The following is a 17,540-nucleotide window of genomic DNA, read 5'->3' as shown; positions in this document are numbered from 1 at the left end:
GATTCGAACTCGCGACTCCAGGGGTGGTAGTCAGCGTCAATACTCGCTGAGCAACCCAGGCCCCCTCGTCCCTTCTTTTCTTTAAAAAAAATAAATAAAAAAGGAAAAATCGAGGTTACAGTGAGGCACTTACAATAGAAGTGAATGGGGCCAATTTATTGCAGGGTTTAAAGACAGAAATGTGAAGCTTATAATTTTATAAAAGCACATACATTAATTCTTCTGTTAAAATGCATGTATTGTTTGAGCTGTAAAGTTGTTTAAATCGTAATTTTTACAGCCGTTTAAGAGGCTTATGGTTTATGGCATTACATCATCATGACAACAAAGTTGAAAAATTGACTATAACTTTACATAGAAAAGGTCAGTAAGTGATTTTTTTCACACTAAAATCATGTTAACACACACATTATTTACGTCTTGTGGCCCCATTCACTTCCATTGTAAGAGCCTCACTGTTACCCAGATTTTTGCTTTATTTTTTTTTTTTATAGAAAAAGAGGGACAAGTCGAAATAATTTTTCGTGGTGATCAACATTATTCCACAAGTCCATTCTCAGAACTTGTATTGCATAATTATTACTTTACAAAATCTACAAAGGATCCATTCTGGATGAGGCTTACCTTGTATATAAAGTTACCTTGTTCCTACAGGACTCCATCATGAATGCCTGTCACCGTGGCTGCCGGCTCTACTCCATCTGCCAGTTTGTGAATGGAAATACAGGCGTCAATACAAGCAAGGAAGAATGTCAGGGAGGTAAGATCTCAGCTTAGCTCAACATTTTCTGGCTACACCACAAAAATGATACATTCTGGTATGTATGGCCATAAATGGCATAGAACTGGGCTGACCCGGTCTGTGAAGCACAGTGTATTGAAATGGTGAATATTTTAAGTGAATTGCTTGTCAAATGCATTCATTACATTTTAAAGAAGGTAATATGAACATTTGAAACAAGTAATGTTTTGGAATGAGGCGTTGCATAGCTCAAGGCCATATACTGTATAGAGTGTGAAGAGAGTCGAATAGCACTCATTTTTATCTGGAGATGTTATTGTGTGCTAGTGGTAAACGGAGCTGTTGAAGACTGTGGGAAGCTGTGAGGCAAGAGGGAAGCTCTTTTATTGAAAATCAATCCTGCGCTTTCTGGTGCTGGAGGCTGATGCTCAGATGTTTGTTGATATTGATGAGGGTTAGATGGAGATGGAGCTGCCTGACAGGTAGTCTCAGCATCCTTCGGCACTCCCACGGACCATTATCAGCCTGTTTGCTGACCGTTTGATGTACGATAAACACAAAACTGGAAAGTACTTTATTGATCTGGAAAGCTTTAATCTGATTGGCTGGCTTTATACAACTAACGACAGTAAGCGTGCACAGGATTTTTTTAACAGTCCTCTTGGAAAGTCATGTTTACAAGGTACCGACTCAAGATACAACAAGCACTCTTGAGAATGAAATAATCTCTTGATTCCCAAAGTTCACCAGATTTGTGGCTTCAAATATTTGAAAGATATTCAGTTTTATTTGAGGCAGTAACTAAACTAACTAATTTAACTAAGCTGTCTAAATTTCGAAGAACATAGATGTAAATTTTGCCGTCTTTTTAACTAACATCTGTGAAACAATCTCAACAGAACTTGACAGGAATACATCTTTGGACAGGGAGGAATTCGACCTGGTCTTATAGAAATACAGAGCAAGCCCTGAAGAGCACACAAGTCATCACATGAGGCAAAAGTGTCATAGTAGAAGCATAAAATGATGTGGTTGCTTTAACAATTGCGTTGTTCATCTCACATTAGCTTTTATGACACTACTGGTTAAGTTTAGGTTTAAGGTTTAGGGTAGCGATGTAGGTTTTTTTTTAATTTAAAACTTAAAAAAAAGTTTTAAATTAATTTAAAACTTGCATTAAGCTTAAAAACCTCACCCTTTTGGGAGAACATTTAACTCACTTTTAGCACCACACAGTGGACATTTCACCTTGGAACTGCCTCAATATGTGTAAATCACATAGTCATTCTGCAAAAATGTCAGGCTGTAAAAAAGATCAGGCTGGAGAAATTCTTATCACTGAGTCTACACATTTTCCTAAATTCTTTTGGTTGTTTTTTTTTCTGTAAAACTGCTCATGTAGACTGCTGCGCAATGCTTTTAAATAAATGCTTTCATCCTGGTCTATTTTAAAAACTTGTCCCTTAATGGCACGTAAGTACAAAATGAACTGTGGTTGGTCACTTTAAATGTCAGCCAGGCCACGTCCACACTAATACCTTTTCATTTGAAAATGCATCTTTTTCTAAATGTTTTGGTCTTCCGTCCACACTGAGATGGCATTTTTGACAGTGAAAACTGAGCTTTTAGAAAATGCTCTCCCAAGTGGATAAATTTGAAAACGACGTCTTCGTGTTGTAGTGTAGACAGGGAAAATGGAGATATCTGAAACAATGTCGTATTTGTTGTCATGTGACTCAGTCATGTGATCCATTCAACCCAAAACAATCAGGATGGCGGCCCATGTTGTTGCAGAGTTGTTGTGTCTGCTATTCACTTTAAAAGCGTTGTTAAAGATAGATGTTACTTTGTAGAACCTTCACATTGCATTCATTCAAAGGCGACGGGAAGTATACTCGGAATTGCAGTCCAGCAACGGAACACTAGGACAATTGCATTTCAGTCATGGAATGGTGATTTTTCACATGCACTGTAAGGGGATTTATGAGTTGCCATCCGTTTTAGTGTGGATGAGAGAGCGGTTTCGAAAGCGAAATTTTCAAATGTATCTGCATTAAAGTGGACGTAGCCTCAAACGTTCTCTTCCTGTCAAAGTGAGCAGTTTTTGACCAGAATAAGCTGCCGTGTCGATCCGACCTTTTGCAGTTTAGTAAAGTTCTGACAATGCAAGACTACCTGACAGGTATAATTTGTGTGTGTGTGTGTGTGTGTGCAGCATGCCAGGAAGCCTATAGTAAACTTCTGGAGCAGGAGGCCTGTAGCACTGGGTGTGCTAGCCAACCTGCCGAGCCGGAGATCAAAAGGAGGAAGGTACTACTCTTGGTACTTCATTGTTGCCGTCTGGTGTTGTGGTATTTTGACATCTCTATCAAACATATCAAACTCTGAACTAATTGCTTTTCATTTGAACTGTAGCTTAAGGCCCTGACCAACCGCCCCAAACCCATCTCTGTGATGGATGCCGTGTCCAGCTGGTGCAGTGACATCGTCAGTTCTGCCCAGAGCTTCATTTCCTCCACCTGGACATTCTACTTGCAGGCTGATGATGGGAAGGTAGTTGTGTTCCAGGTTAGTCCACCACCATCTCTGGTTTTTCTGTTGAAGATTGCACTATGGACTTTCATGTGCTCTTGGTTTCAAGATATGGTCCATTACACCAGGGTTTCCGTCACATTCGCTGGAGTATTGGGATCCACACCTGAGAAGTGCACTGGTACCCAGAGGTTGCGGCAGAAAAAATCTTTATCCGTCATTTTGATGGACTGAGTACTAGAGCTACATTGAGGGGCGTAGCATCCATTATTTTGGAATACACATGACAGTAGATGCAGTATATAATAGATTTTTTACTTCACAAGCGAGTGTGGTGAATCTGAGGAGTGTTAGGGGAAAGTCATGAAATCAGAGACCCTCTTCTCGAAATCTATACACAATTGTTCAAAAGAGATGCATATTAGCAGGTACAGTATGGTGATAGTGCCTATCCACTTGTGATCAGATCGCCCAAAACCCATCTTGGTAGCAGGCAGTAAACAGAGCACATACACACAGCGGGACAGTGAAGTAAAAACAGAAGCACTAGGTTAAAATGGTTAAATAGTTCAAATGCTTATTTTCCTTGGGAATCTTGCATCCAATTGCAGGTTTAGTTTCACGAGTTCTCTGCTGTTTCTAAACCAACTACTGTATATTTATAAAAAAACTACCTTGGAAATGTTTTTGTAAATACAGATTAGGATAAAAGTTTGAGTTTTACACCTAAAGAAATGAATAACACTTTCAGCAAATGTATAAATGATGTACACTCACATGAAGAAAAGGTTCGACTATTTAAGCTTGCAGTGGCCACAATGTTAAGATCACATGACAAGCCAAATATTACTCACTTTATATCGGTAACCCCTTTATTATTTGACACTTTTGGTTGCTTAATAAATTTATCGTGGGTGGCAAATATGCCTGCAAATAGGATATTTCTACAATGGCATCAGTAACCAAAAATGTTTGTCTTTGCGTGATGCTGCATCCAAGCCAATAGGTGTCAGTATAAAGTCCAAGACCAAAATATTGTATTGCCTATAACTAGCATTATAAGTCTGTGGCACATTGGGGTTTGGAGATGTGGTTACAGAGTGTAGAATTAAGCCTAAGCCAAGTGCATCCATGATTTATCTGTTAAGTCGCAGCCATGATAAATGCATTTTATCAGGCAAGAGAAAGCCTCCACAGCCATCTTGCGGCTAGCCTAGTCTGTGTTTAGTGGTCAGCTGGCAGACAGCCAACCATGTGAATGATCAACTCAGGCCAGAAGAGGGGAAAAAACCCAAGGTTTAGTGGTAGCATTATGCTACCTAACGTTAAAATCAAGCATATGGAATTAGAACTTTGTTGAAATAGTAAGAAACCATTTGTGGGGATTGTGGAAGACTAATGATGGCCTTTTTTGCCTCCGGCATCTAAACAGAGAAAAGAAAAGAGATTGTTTTTTTTTAGGGGACCTGCTGTATGGAAGCAGAGGAGTGCCAATTAAAAAAGAACAAAGGAATAAATGATCAATCTATTAATATGAAAATAAACATTTGAATAAATAAACCAATTTAAAAATGGACAAATAAATAGACATATTTAAATGTTTATTTAATTTGTTTAAAAATGTAATTATATTTAGCAATAAAACAGCAAATTAATCAGTCATTTTTTAATGCACCTTTTAAAGTGCATTTAAAAAAAAGCATTTGGCAATTGCTTTTTTTCATTAATTTGCCAATTGCTTTTCATGATTGTTTGACTTTCTTTTTTCATTTGCCAATCCATACCTGCTGAAGCCGAGTGCCAATTAAAAAAGAATGAATCAATATATTAATTTGAAAATAAAAACGTGAATAAATAAACCAATTTATAAATGGTCAAATAAATAGACACACTTAAATGTGTTTATTTAATTCACATTTAAAAATATAATTATATTTAACAATAAGATTTTGCATTAATAAATCAGGTATTTAATTCATGTTTAAAATGCAATTAGGGGAGGCGAACGTGCACAGTGGTATGTGTCCAGGAAGGGAGCTGGTAACCGCGATGCCGTCAACAGAACCGATCCACGCTACTGACTGAAAGCACACAGCTGCTATGCTCGCGCTTCACCGGCATGAGGTACCGAGCAGCTAGAGAAAGACGCCGGACCTCTGTGCGGCCAGACCTTCCCTCATCCGTTCCTATCAAGTGGTGACACCACGTCCACTTTCAGTGATATCACATTCCACTAAAGACACTTTATATTCACCTTTTTAATATTTTAAGTTCATTGAAAGAATTGTTGATCGGGAAAAGGCAGACCACCTGATACACAAAAGGCAAGTACACTTTGTTGAAAATCATGGAGCTTAAAGGGTCAGGACACCCACTGTTTCAGTACAGTTGAGCTCTCACCACATTTTTAGAAGATGCACTCGCAGTGGGTGTGTTTCAGCAGTGGAGTGAGGGGAGAAAGGGGAGTGAACCCAAAAACGATTTGATCCAGTCACTCAGCTTTATTTTAATAATGCAGTTAACAGCATCAAAGATTCACACAATTGCTCATAACAGAATGCACAAATAAATTATACACTGTTTTGTAAGCTCAAACTACATTTCTCACACTAGTAATTTATATCTGTAATTTAATACGCAAATAAATGCCATGTACTCTGTATTGAAAATATGTTAATGTTTTTTACACTTTAATAAATTGAGACTTAGAAGATGATTTACAAATATAAGTTCTTAGACCGGTTAACACACTTACATTAGGGATGGATAGCGTATGTGTCTGGGACAATCAATGCAAAGCGTGTCTCTAACAAGTCCCAGTCAGAGACACCGCACATCACCGCAAGCCTCAAAACACTCAGGTTAATAAATGCGTGCTGTGCGAACATTTAAAAGATGTTGCCTTTGAATGAAAGCCTGTCATGTCCCTCTGTCAGCAGCATGGGGGGGTGGAGAACTCACGTAATGGTACTATCAACTGACTTGAGGGTTTGAAGCGTGCAACGACTTACTTGTGAAGATGACGGGTAAAGGGTAAAGGCCACGCCTTCTCATGAATAATATTGAGAACACCCATGATGTAGACTTGCTGAAGTTCAATGGAAAGCCTAAACCATGTCTGTCATGACCTGTGACGTTGATTCGATGTTCATTTCAAACCCAGAAGACGAAAATAGCCAGAAAAATCCCTAAATTAACCCTTTTCCTCTTGAAATTAAAAATAACGAATGTTAACATTCTCTTCCCTTGTGTGCAAGACATAGAACTCTGGAAAAAATTAAAAGACCATTGCAAAATTATCAGTTTCTCTGGATTTATAGGTATGTGTTTGAGTAAATGAATATTTTTGTTTTATTCTATAAACTACTGTCATTTCTCCCAAATTCCAAATAAAAATATTGTCATTTAGAGCATTTATTTGCAGAAAATGAAAACTGGTCAAAATAACAAAAAGATGCCGTGTTTTCGACCTTTAATAATACAAAGAAAACAAGTTCATATTCATTTTTAAACAACACAATACTAATGTTTTAACTTAGGAAGAGTTCAGAAATCAATATTTGGTGGAATAACCCTGATTTCCAATCACAGATTTCATGCGTCTCAGCATGCTCTCCACTAGTCTTTCGCATTGCTGTTGGATGACTTTATGCCACTCCTGGTGCAAAGATTCAAGCAGCTCGGCTTTGTTTGATGGCTTGTGACCATCCATCTTCCTCTTGATCACATTCCAGAGGTTTTCAATGGGGTTCAGGTCTGGAGATTGGGCTGGCCATGACATGGTCTTGATCCGGTGGTCCTCCATCCACACCTTGATTGACCTGGCTGTGTGGCATGGAGCATTGTCCTGCTGGAAAAACCAATCCTCAGAGTTGGGGAACATTGTCAGAGCAGAAGGAAGCAAGTTTTCTTCCAGGATAACATTGTACGAGGCTTGATTCATACGTCCTTCACAAAGACAAATCTGCACGATTCCAGCCTTGCTGAAGCACCCCCAGATCATCACCGATCCCCCACCAAATTTCACAGTGGTTGCGAGACACTGTGGCTTGTAGGCCTCTCCAGCTCTCCATCTAACCATTAGACAACCAGGTGATGATCTGGTGGTGCTTCAGCAAGGCTGGAATCCCACATTTTATTTGGAATTTGGGAGAAATGTTGTCAGTACTTTATAGAATAAAACAAAAATGTTAATTTTACTCAAACACATACCTATAAATAGTAAATCCAGAGAAACTGATAATTTTGCAGTGGTTTAATTTTTTCCAGAGCTGTATATACCAGTTAACATCTAAAAAAATGTGTTGTAGTGTTTCATGACCCTTTAAAAGGTATAACTTTATTTTGAAAGAAAAAAAAGCATTTCTGGTTGTGAACGTGAACACAGAAGCACTTTATCAAGCTATATAAACAGAAACAGTTTAGTAAAATTTTATTGAATCCAGGTACAGTATATGGGGAGTTTGTTCACAAATATCGCAGAGAGAGTGGTCATGGAGTAAAGTCATATGAAATAGATTATTAACTGGAAGGTCTGGCCGCACAGAGAAGCGTCTGCTTCAGGTAGGATCTAGCGTGCTTTCAGTCAGTGGCACGGATCTGTTCTGTTGATGGCATCGCGGTTACTGGCTCCCTTCCTGGACACGTACTACTCTGCATATTCGGGTAGGGCTGTGTTTAGCATTTAACTGCGGCAGCGACAAGTGACCATTAACTTTTGATACGCCTCGCGTCCGTTTCTTTTCCGTGGGCTTCACAGACCACGTAAACCTCTATCAATAGCCATCCATTGACAAATCGTCTTGCATCTCCTTCGAGTGGGACGTAGGAGAGGGAGTGTGTCTTAAAACTGAGCTGAAAGTTCATTGGATGCTCCCACATGTCAACTGTCCAATGGTCCAATGGCAAGAAAAGCCAAAGTAAAACAAAAAAGAAAAGCAAAAGTAAAATGAAAAGCCATTGGCAAATGAATGAAGAAAAGCAATTGCCAAATGCTTTTTTTTTTAATGCAATTTAAAAGGTGCATTTAAAAATGACTTATTAATGTGCTATTTTATTGTTACATTTAATTGCATTTTAAACATGAATTAAATTTATTCATGCTAAATATTATTGTTAAATATAATTACATTTTTAAATGCGAATTAAATAAACACATTTAAATGTCTTTATTTGTCCATTTATAAATTGGTTTATTTATGTTTTTATTTTCAAATTAATAGACTGATAATTTATTCCTTTATTCTTTTTTAATTGGCAGTCCTTGGCTTCCATACTGCTGTAGTGAGCATTTGGCAAAGATAATGCAGTTTTCACAGTTACGTGGACCATTGCACAACAGAATTGGTAAAGCATAAAGAACACAAAATATGGAGCTTGGAAACTTTACCAAATCACTGGGCTGACTCTCTGTGCTGGAGCAGGGTTCGCAGAATTTGAGAGTTTCCTCGATAAATGTTAGAATCTGTTTGATTATCTTATAGAAATAATCAATGAAGGGGTGTCTGAAGGGAATTCTTACACTTAAGAAAGAGCACTTCCCCAAGTGACTCCTAGAACACTGCACAAATATAATATTGGAAAAATCCATTCAAGATACCAGCACAGTGAATCCATTTTTAAGTAGCATTGGTAGAAACTAATGTAAAAAATTCTGTATGAAGCAGCTTGTTCAGGCCTTTGATTGGTCTTTGATTGATGCTCAAGATTCTCCAGCAAAGACCATCTAGCACTCCATGAATGCTGTAGAACGTTTGGTGTAGATTTTCATTTAATTTCAGTTGTAGGTTTTTAACACAACATTGAGGAACCAAATAGGAACCATAGAAACAGGAAGAATGTTCCTTCCAAACATTGGGGGACATGTTGCAAACATTAGGAGGCCATCTAATGTTTATTTACATCTTTTGATAGAATGCAGCTATTTAGGTGAGTCAGTTATTGATTTTATTTATCTGCTGTATATTAATTTCAGAATTGTTGCATTTGTCCACTATTAGGGACAATGTCCCTTCCAAACATTGGGAGGACATGTTGAAAACATTGAATGACAGTCCAGTGTTTATTTACGTGCTTTAAAACAATGCAGAATGAGTGAGACAGTTTTTGATTTGATTTATAATCTGTATATTAATTTCAGAACCATTGCATTTCTCCACTAATAGGGACAATGTCCCTTCCAAACATTGAGGAGGACATGTTGAAAACAGTGAGGGACAGTTCAATGTTTATTTACTTGCTTTGATACAATGTAGTGTATCAAAGCATTTTGGTCAGTCAGTTATTGATTTAATTAGTTTCTGTTTATTAAAGGTGCTGTTAGTGATTTAAGCTGTTCTGGAATTACCACAAGTTGAGTCATTGGATTAGCCATGCCCCTTCTTTCCAAAACACCTCACTTAAAAGAGACCAAATGAGCTATGGTATATGGTATATTGGTATATGTCTCATCATTTGGTATATGTCTCATCACTGTCACGACTGCTATGTTACTCGGAACTGCACCCAAGAATTTCACACACCATTGCACTTGTGTATATGGCTGTGTGACAATAAAAGTGATTTGATTTGATTTGATTTGGACATTGAGCAGAAATGGTTATCAAAAACAACTGCAGCAAAATAGTGCCCTCAACTGACAACTGTTATGAACAACATGGCATAAAATTGGCATTAAGCCTCAATAATTCGCTGTAACTACAATACTATAAGAACGTGCTAAATGATTGACAGGAAGAAAATGTCAGAGACTGCAAACACATATTTGTTTGCTGTTTACAGAGTCTAGTACTGTCACAGAGACTGGTGAGATCTCACAACACTTATTTTATTAATATCTTTCAGGGAGTAGGAATTTTTGCATACCTTTAATTTCAGAACCGTTGCATTTGTACACTAATAGGGACAATGTCCCTTCCAAACATTGCGGGGGACATGTTGCGAACACTGGGGGACTGTCCCCCATCCCCAACAAATCTACAATGATCTGGAGCCCAGGTTCACATTAGTAACAGGCCGACATTTGACATTGGTTAAGCTGCACTATGGGCTTAATATTTGTCCATTCTGTCCAGTGTTTTGTTGAGTCCCTTAGAGGTAATCAAGGGGAATCTGACTATTTCCTGCGAGCTAAGGAGTAAACATGACTTGTTGCTGACTAGCCACTAATTGGGGGGATGGATTTTTGTTTGTAAGGAGGTCTGCCATCTTGTTTAAATTCTGGACGAGTTCAATGTGGACGACCAACTACACAAGAAAAGATGGGCTCGGAGAAAGCTAGCAAACTCCAAATAAGAGAAATGGGATTGTTTACTATTAAGTCAACAATCTCAGCCTCGTCTTCTTGGCAGTCTCATAAGCTGCACCGATCACCTTTGGCGAGTTCTGTGGTAATGCGTGACAGATGCACATCAGGCTGCTTTCACTAATGGCAAGATTCCATCGGTCTGTGGCCAGTCAACATTAACTTCCTCAGATGTTCATCCCCCCCCCTTTGATTCTCATCCCTTGCAGACATCTGGATTTAATACTTGTGACAGCATCCATTTCAATTAACGTGACTGTGAGACTTGAGATTTTGCTGGGCTAAATTGCCCATACTATGTTGCATTACATGCTATGCCATGCTATGACTTAATGTTTTCCCATGTCTGTCCCTTTAATCTTTGGAAATTAAGATTGTACATACCAGTAAATTATACATTCGCTATGTGCAATGTGCACATAACCCCTTCTACCCATAGACCTACTGCGTCCAGTTATGAATTATTTAAATAGATGAAAAACATGAAACTTGGGTTCCTCGTAGGGCTGGGTTGTATGATGGATGAGTACCATGACCATCCTCCACCAACCTCTCTGTAGTAATTTTGGAAGTTCATATGAGCCTCCCTGAAGAGGTTATCTCAGATGTCTGCTCTGTTGGCTCGTTTTAGAAGAATTCAGTGTAAGAGAGCAAAAATCCCTCTTTAATAAGGTCTCAAGGGGGGAACTGAAGAAACACTCTAAAAAAACATGTAATCATTTACCCATATAAGGCGAGACAGAGGGATGGAGAGGGACACATTCTGCCATAGACTAATGAGGCAGATTTCAAATGATGTCCTTTTGAATCCTGTTTGAAAGTGGCCTCTTAAAAGCTCTTACTCAAGTCAAGTTGTCCCTTCGCTCTCGTCTGAGTTGCTGTCTGGTGCTCTGTTTGACCAGCTCACTTGGACCAGCAAGGCTTAGCACCGCCAGGCAGCGAATGTAATTGAGGGCGGAAAGAGGGACTCAGTTGACTTGGTGTTCCTGTGTGGTTTCTTGACCTAAAAGGAGCTGACTTTGGCTTTAAGGAATCTTGATGGGGTCATAGTGAAATGAAATATTTAGACACTGTTCTGATTTTACTTATCCTTCCCCTCTCTACATTTAGTCTTCTGCCAAGATGAAATCGGAGATGGGAGTGCTGAGTTGAAAACCACAGTGTCGACCTCAAAGCGTTCCAGTTTATTGCTAGCTAGCTGGCTTATTAGCTAACAAACTAGCTAGTTGGTTATCTAGCAACTCATTAACGAGCAAACGAATACATTTAGCTTGTTAAGAGAAAGTTCAGTCAAAAATGAAAATTATCTCATTTACTCACCCTCATGCCATCCCAGATGTGGTTGACTTTCTTTCTTCTGCAGAACACAAACTAAGATTTTTAGAAGAATTTCTCGGCTCTGAGTGTACATTTAATGCAAGTGAATGGGTACCAAAATGTTAAAGCTCCAAAAAGCACATAAAGGCAGCCAAAGTAATCCATAAGACTCCAGTGGTTAAATCCATATCTTTAGAGTAGAGACTTGCCCCCCCCACATGTTCTGGGTGGTTGCTAGGGTGTCCCTAAACTTGCCTTACTGCCCCAAGTGAAATGAGGCCACCCCCATATCTCAACGATTTCTGTTTTAGAGAAATGAGTCATGCACTCCCTTTTCAATGTTAAGTCTATGGGCTTTTTTGCCTGCCGAGCGAACATCGTAAGCCTAATCATTTAGAAGAGTAATTGCATACTTGTCCTCATTAAGCTGGTCGATTTGACACCTCATTCACAGGGTGTACCATAAACGGTGCAGGGCGAGTTATATGCCGAAAATTTTCTTAGAAGAAGAAGAATTGATTTAGGGATTTTGGAAAATCCCTAAACAAAGGTCAGAGCTATAGTAATTGTGGCACTTTGCTAAAGCAAGCACTACTAATAAATGTCTAATATATTGTATACTTCTAGTCAAAGTACCGTATTCATTAAATGCGATCAGATCAACTTTGTGTAAATTGTTCGTAAACCATTCCTTACTTAAATTTATGTACGAATGCTTGAATTTAAAAAACAATTATTCAGCAATTTTTTGCGGACCCCTGGAGGTACATCTCAAATAACCAAGGGGTCTGCAAAAAATAGCTCAATTAAAATCAGAACCCGGTTTGAGAAGTGCAGCCTTAAATGTTCTGCAGGGGGTATAATTTAGGTATGCTGTCAGGGATTACTTACTGTAAGTCAATGATCGCTCATAGGAATCTATTTTTGCTTCCTGTGGTATTGCCGTATGCAGGAGCTACTTTAGCACTTCGTTTTAGCTCATATTTTTGAAATGTGTCTTCTATGCAATCAAGTTTAAGTGTGCTATTCATCATCTCTTATGTTTGTGAAAAACATAGCATTTTTGTCACTCTGCAAATTAAATTTCTGCCAGACATTGCCACTCTGTTCATGATGGTGTTGAAAACTTCACCATAATAAAACGCTCAGCCATTCCATTCAGAAGCCTGTCTGCTGAGTAAATCCCATAATACCGTTTCCTGCTCTTGACATTGTGTTTGTTGATTCTCCCAGAGCCAGCCAGAGATCGAGTACTCCTTGCCTGAATTACAAGCCCCGCGCTCCAATGTGGCTGACAAGCCCTGGCCCCAAGTCAACACCCACACACAGCGGCCACATACGGGTAAGAGTAACCGCCTTCACCCCAGATGGCTGTTGACAGCTCTTTCATTTTTCCTCTGAAAACTCATTTCGGTGGAGTGGTGGACCAGAGCTTGCACTTTGACTTTCATTGGTGACACATCCGGTGCAGCATCCGGAGGTGGAGGGTCATAAAATCGATGGCCTCATGCTGAAAGTGCTGCCTTTGCATCCTTGCAGGTGGGCGATTGCATGGGGAGAGGAATGCAGCAAAACCTGGGGTGAAAGGTAAGCATGTCAGCCAACACGCTGAGGAACCAGCTGCTGAGCACGACTTTCTGGGCTGCATGTCAAGGTGAGACAGGCAGAAATTGGATAAATGCAAGTGTTTTTTTATTTTATTTTATTGGATGAATGCAGGTGTCTTTTTTTTTGTTTTTGTTATTGAATGAATATTTGTGTTTTTGTTTTGTTTTGATGAATGCAGGTGTTGTTTTTGTTTGTTTTTTTGATTGGATGAATGCAAGTTTGTTTTTGTTATTGGTTGAATGCAGGTGTGTTTTTATTTTATTGGATGAATGCAGGTTTTGTTTTTGTTTGTTTTTTGATTGGATGAACACAGGTGTTTTTTAATTAGATGAATGCAAGTTTGTTTTTTGATTGGATGAACACAGGTTTTTTTTTTATTGGATGAATGCAGAAGGTTTTTTATTGGTTGAATGCAGGTGTTGATTTTGATTGTTTTTTTTTGATTGGATGAATACAGGTGTCTTTTTTTTTTGGATGAATGCAAGTTTGTTTGTTTGTTTTATTGGATGAATGCAGGTGTAGTTCTCTTACGTCAAGTGTACCGAGTCATTGCGTAGTTACACATATGGGGAGTGCCTTCATACACGACCTAGTTGAAACCTCTCTACAATAACGCCAATATTCTAATATTGGCTACGGTGTTTGAGCCCCGCCTGTTTTGGCGCAAAAATGTCTGCTATAAAAACAGGTGTACAAACACCATTTCCTCAGAATTTCTTCCTTCAAGACAGCGATCATCTCTTGTCTAGAAGCCCTCTTCCTTTGCCTTCGATATACACGAGTCAGCGGGCGGAATCTTCGTGGGAAAACTTTACGCTCCCCTGCAGTGTTCCGGTTAACATCACACTGACTCGCCGATTGACGCTTCGCTGGTGAACGGGCCTCAGCATCCTGATTCTCCGCAGCGTTTCGGCAGGGTTTGTGTATCCTTACAAAGCAATTGTATATGGTTGTAAGGGGGTTCGAGGGAAAGGAGGAGGCGAGAACCAGGTTGACAACTTAATTTAATGAACAACTTAAACAAAAACACACAACCGTAAACGCACACACAGTACAGCTGCCCTTAATTCTCTCTCTCTCGAACTGTCGTCCCTGGCCGCCTTTATACCTCGCGCACCCCATCAGGCTGATTGGGGACCGGGCGTGCATCATTCCAGCCCGGCCCCGCCCCCCTCAGCTCTACACTCCTCCCGGCGTTGCCTCAGGCCGGGGAGCCCCCGGCATGACGTACATCCCCCCTTCCGCTCCGGGGGGCGTGCCTTGCGCCCCGACTGCCGGCGGGTCATCCCCGCCCTCCTCGACCTGGGAGGAGACAGGAGGGGAAAAACAACAACAAAAACAAAATAGGCGAGGGAAAGGCCAACCCGGAGCGACAGAGAGAGAGAGAGAGGAGAGAGAGAAAAAGAAACTCACCGGTTCTCTGATGCGCCGTCGCGTGGTCCTCGATCACTCCTCCACCCTCTCAGGCGGACGGCAGCCGCTCCTCCCCGGGTGGACCGGAGTCAGACCTCCGACCCCCAGCGGACAGAACGACCAGCCGCGTCCTGGTGGTCGGGCTACTCCGTCCCCCGTCGGATGTCATCAGTGCTCCCCTGGGTGGACGGCAGTGTCGAGGACTCTGCAACGGGAATCCATCCTCCCTCCCGGGTTTTGGCACCAGTGTAAGGGGAGTTGGAGGGAAAGGAGGAGGCGAGAACCGACTTGATAACTTAAATAATAATTTAATGAACAACTTAACCAAAAACACACAACCATAAACACACACAGGGCAGCTGCCTGTAATTCTCTCTCTCTCAAACTGTCGTCCCCGGCCGCCTTTATCCCTCATGTGCCCCATCAGGCTGATTGGGGACCGGGCGTGCATCATTCCAGCCTGGCCCCGCCCTCCTCGGCTCTACAATGGTGTATTGTATACTGTGTGATATAAATATAAATATAAATATATATTAATTTATATATTTATATATCTAAAAGAGTCACTTACGTGTTCGCGTCTTTTTAAAAGTTCCGTAAGTGTTCCTTGTGCGAGAGGCACATCCCGCCATCAGATCAGCATGAGAGCTGCGTTTATTGTCTGAGCCGTGCCCACGCAGAGTCAGCTTTCATGGAGACAGACTGCCCTCACTGTGTGGGCATGAGTTTCAAGACGCTTCTCGTGAATCACCCTCGTTCTGAGGGATGATTCAGCCTCACAAGCCCTCCCACCCGCCTCTTCTGTGATACCCAAGGATTCACACGAGGAGGCACGGCGGGGCCGCGAGGTCGAGCAAGAGGATTTTGAGGTGGTCCTTGTGGCGGTACGCCCCGCGAGCCCCTCAGTCTCTCCGAAGCACATGTTTTCCGATACGCTATGTGCGAGACGAGCTCCGGCCTTCTGAAAGAGCGGGCGGCCTCGTCTTGTGCAGCGGTTCTGAAGTTGGGGATAATAATAATGATGTCATGTCTCTCGCTGCATCAGGCGAGTGGTCAGCGGATGATGCTGCCGCCCCTCCCCCTAGCGAGGGCGAGGAACGTGCACGTGACACTGACAGGGAGATGCTCCGCGTCCTTACAAGGGTGGTCAGAGCTTCACCTTGAGTGGTCTCCCCCAGAGGAACCTGAACAGTCTCGCCTCGATGAATGGTTCCAGCAGTCCGGACGCCGTCTTTGGCGGCTCTGTGAATAAGTTTGCTGAGCATTACGTCGCGATTCAGCAGCAGTCACAGGCTATGAGACACTTTATGCCCAAATGGAGTACATATCAGCTGGTTCGCCCTCGCTCTGTTTTGAGCCAGTTCCTGACTAAAAGCCCCATACCTGCTGCCTCACCGGCATCTGTGTATCTGCACGCGCAGCAAAAGCGCTCCTGACGGGCACAACTCTTTGAAGCGGAAAGTAGAGTCCATGGTTACTCCAAAAAAGGCTTGACTGGAGACACAAAACACTTTTCCCCATCTCCCCACTATTGTTTGTCAGGAAAGGAATATTGCTGTTCACAATATAGTTCAAAATGTTGTTTCTGTGTCTTGCACTCAAATAAATGCAATAAAAAATGTGCAAAAAGGAATACAGCATTTGTAGCAAATGCAAAAGATGCTCACACATTCTCAATAAAGAGCCCCTTTTTCCTCTTCAAAGCACACACATTATGCGCAGCCGCTCTCCTATAGTGAGTGTCGCATCATATACAGTGAGCAAACCAAATTGCCCTCTGTCCCATTACACGGATGTGTGGCAAGCCCTAACGGCTATTTCAGAATGGGTGCAAAAACGATCGAACATGGTTCTACAATCCAACTCTGGTACTCGAAGTCCCAAGTTGTCAGGCGGAAAGTGGTGACCACGGATGCTTCCAACACAGGTTGGGGAGTGGTGTGCGATGGACGCCCGACTTTCGGCACCTGGACAGGTGTGAGGAGGGTGTGGCACATCAACCGCTTAGAGCTATTGGCTGTAATTCTAGCCTTAAAGGATTTCAGTCAGAAAAGCGAGCTGTCATGTCCTGGTTTGCTCAGACAGCATGACAGTTGTGGCATATATAAACAGCCAAGGCGGAATTCATTTACCGCCACTGTTGAGATACTGGGCGAATGGAGACTTCATCCTCAAACTGTACTGAGGGGGGGCCTGGGTAGCTCAGTGGTAAAATACGCTGGCCACCACCCCTGGAGTTCGCTAGTTCGAATCCCAGGGCATGCTGAGTGACTCCAGCCAGGTCTCCTAAGCAACCAAATTGGCCCGGTTGCTAGGGAGGGTAGAGTCACATGGGGTAACCTCCTTGTGGTCGCTATAATGTGGTTCGTTCTCGGTGGGGTGCATGGTGAGTTGGGTGTGGTTGCCGCGGTGGATGGCGTGAAGCCTCCACACGCGCTATGTCTCCGTGGCAACGCGCCCAACAAGCCACGTGATAAGATGCGCGGGTTGACGGTCTCAGACGCGGAGGTAACTGGGATTCATCCTCCGCCACCCGGACTGAGGCGAATCACTACGTGACCACAAGGACTTAAAAGCACATTGGGAATGTGCCATTCCAAATTGGGAGAAAAAGGGAAAAAAAAA

General features: G+C 41.5%; 1 protein-coding gene across 2 annotated transcripts in view; it reads left to right on the top strand.

Annotated features, from left to right (window-relative positions):
• The window catches only part of LOC127438330 (transmembrane protein 59-like), a 32,180-nt gene that overhangs the window by 2,232 nt on the left and 12,408 nt on the right, over positions 1–17,540 (top strand). For both annotated transcript variants that reach the window (XM_051693852.1, XM_051693853.1), the window contains exons 2-6: positions 655–760; positions 2,958–3,052; positions 3,158–3,310; positions 13,128–13,236; positions 13,434–13,548. In XM_051693852.1, coding sequence (XP_051549812.1) covers positions 655–760; positions 2,958–3,052; positions 3,158–3,310; positions 13,128–13,236; positions 13,434–13,548 — 578 coding nt within the window. The remainder of the gene's footprint in view (positions 1–654; positions 761–2,957; positions 3,053–3,157; positions 3,311–13,127; positions 13,237–13,433; positions 13,549–17,540) is intronic.

This window comes from Myxocyprinus asiaticus, chromosome 49 (assembly GCF_019703515.2).
Source record: "Myxocyprinus asiaticus isolate MX2 ecotype Aquarium Trade chromosome 49, UBuf_Myxa_2, whole genome shotgun sequence".
NCBI lineage: Eukaryota > Metazoa > Chordata > Actinopteri > Cypriniformes > Catostomidae > Myxocyprinus > Myxocyprinus asiaticus.
Note: the sequence above shows the minus strand (reverse complement) of the source record. Positions and strands in the feature narration are given on the sequence as shown.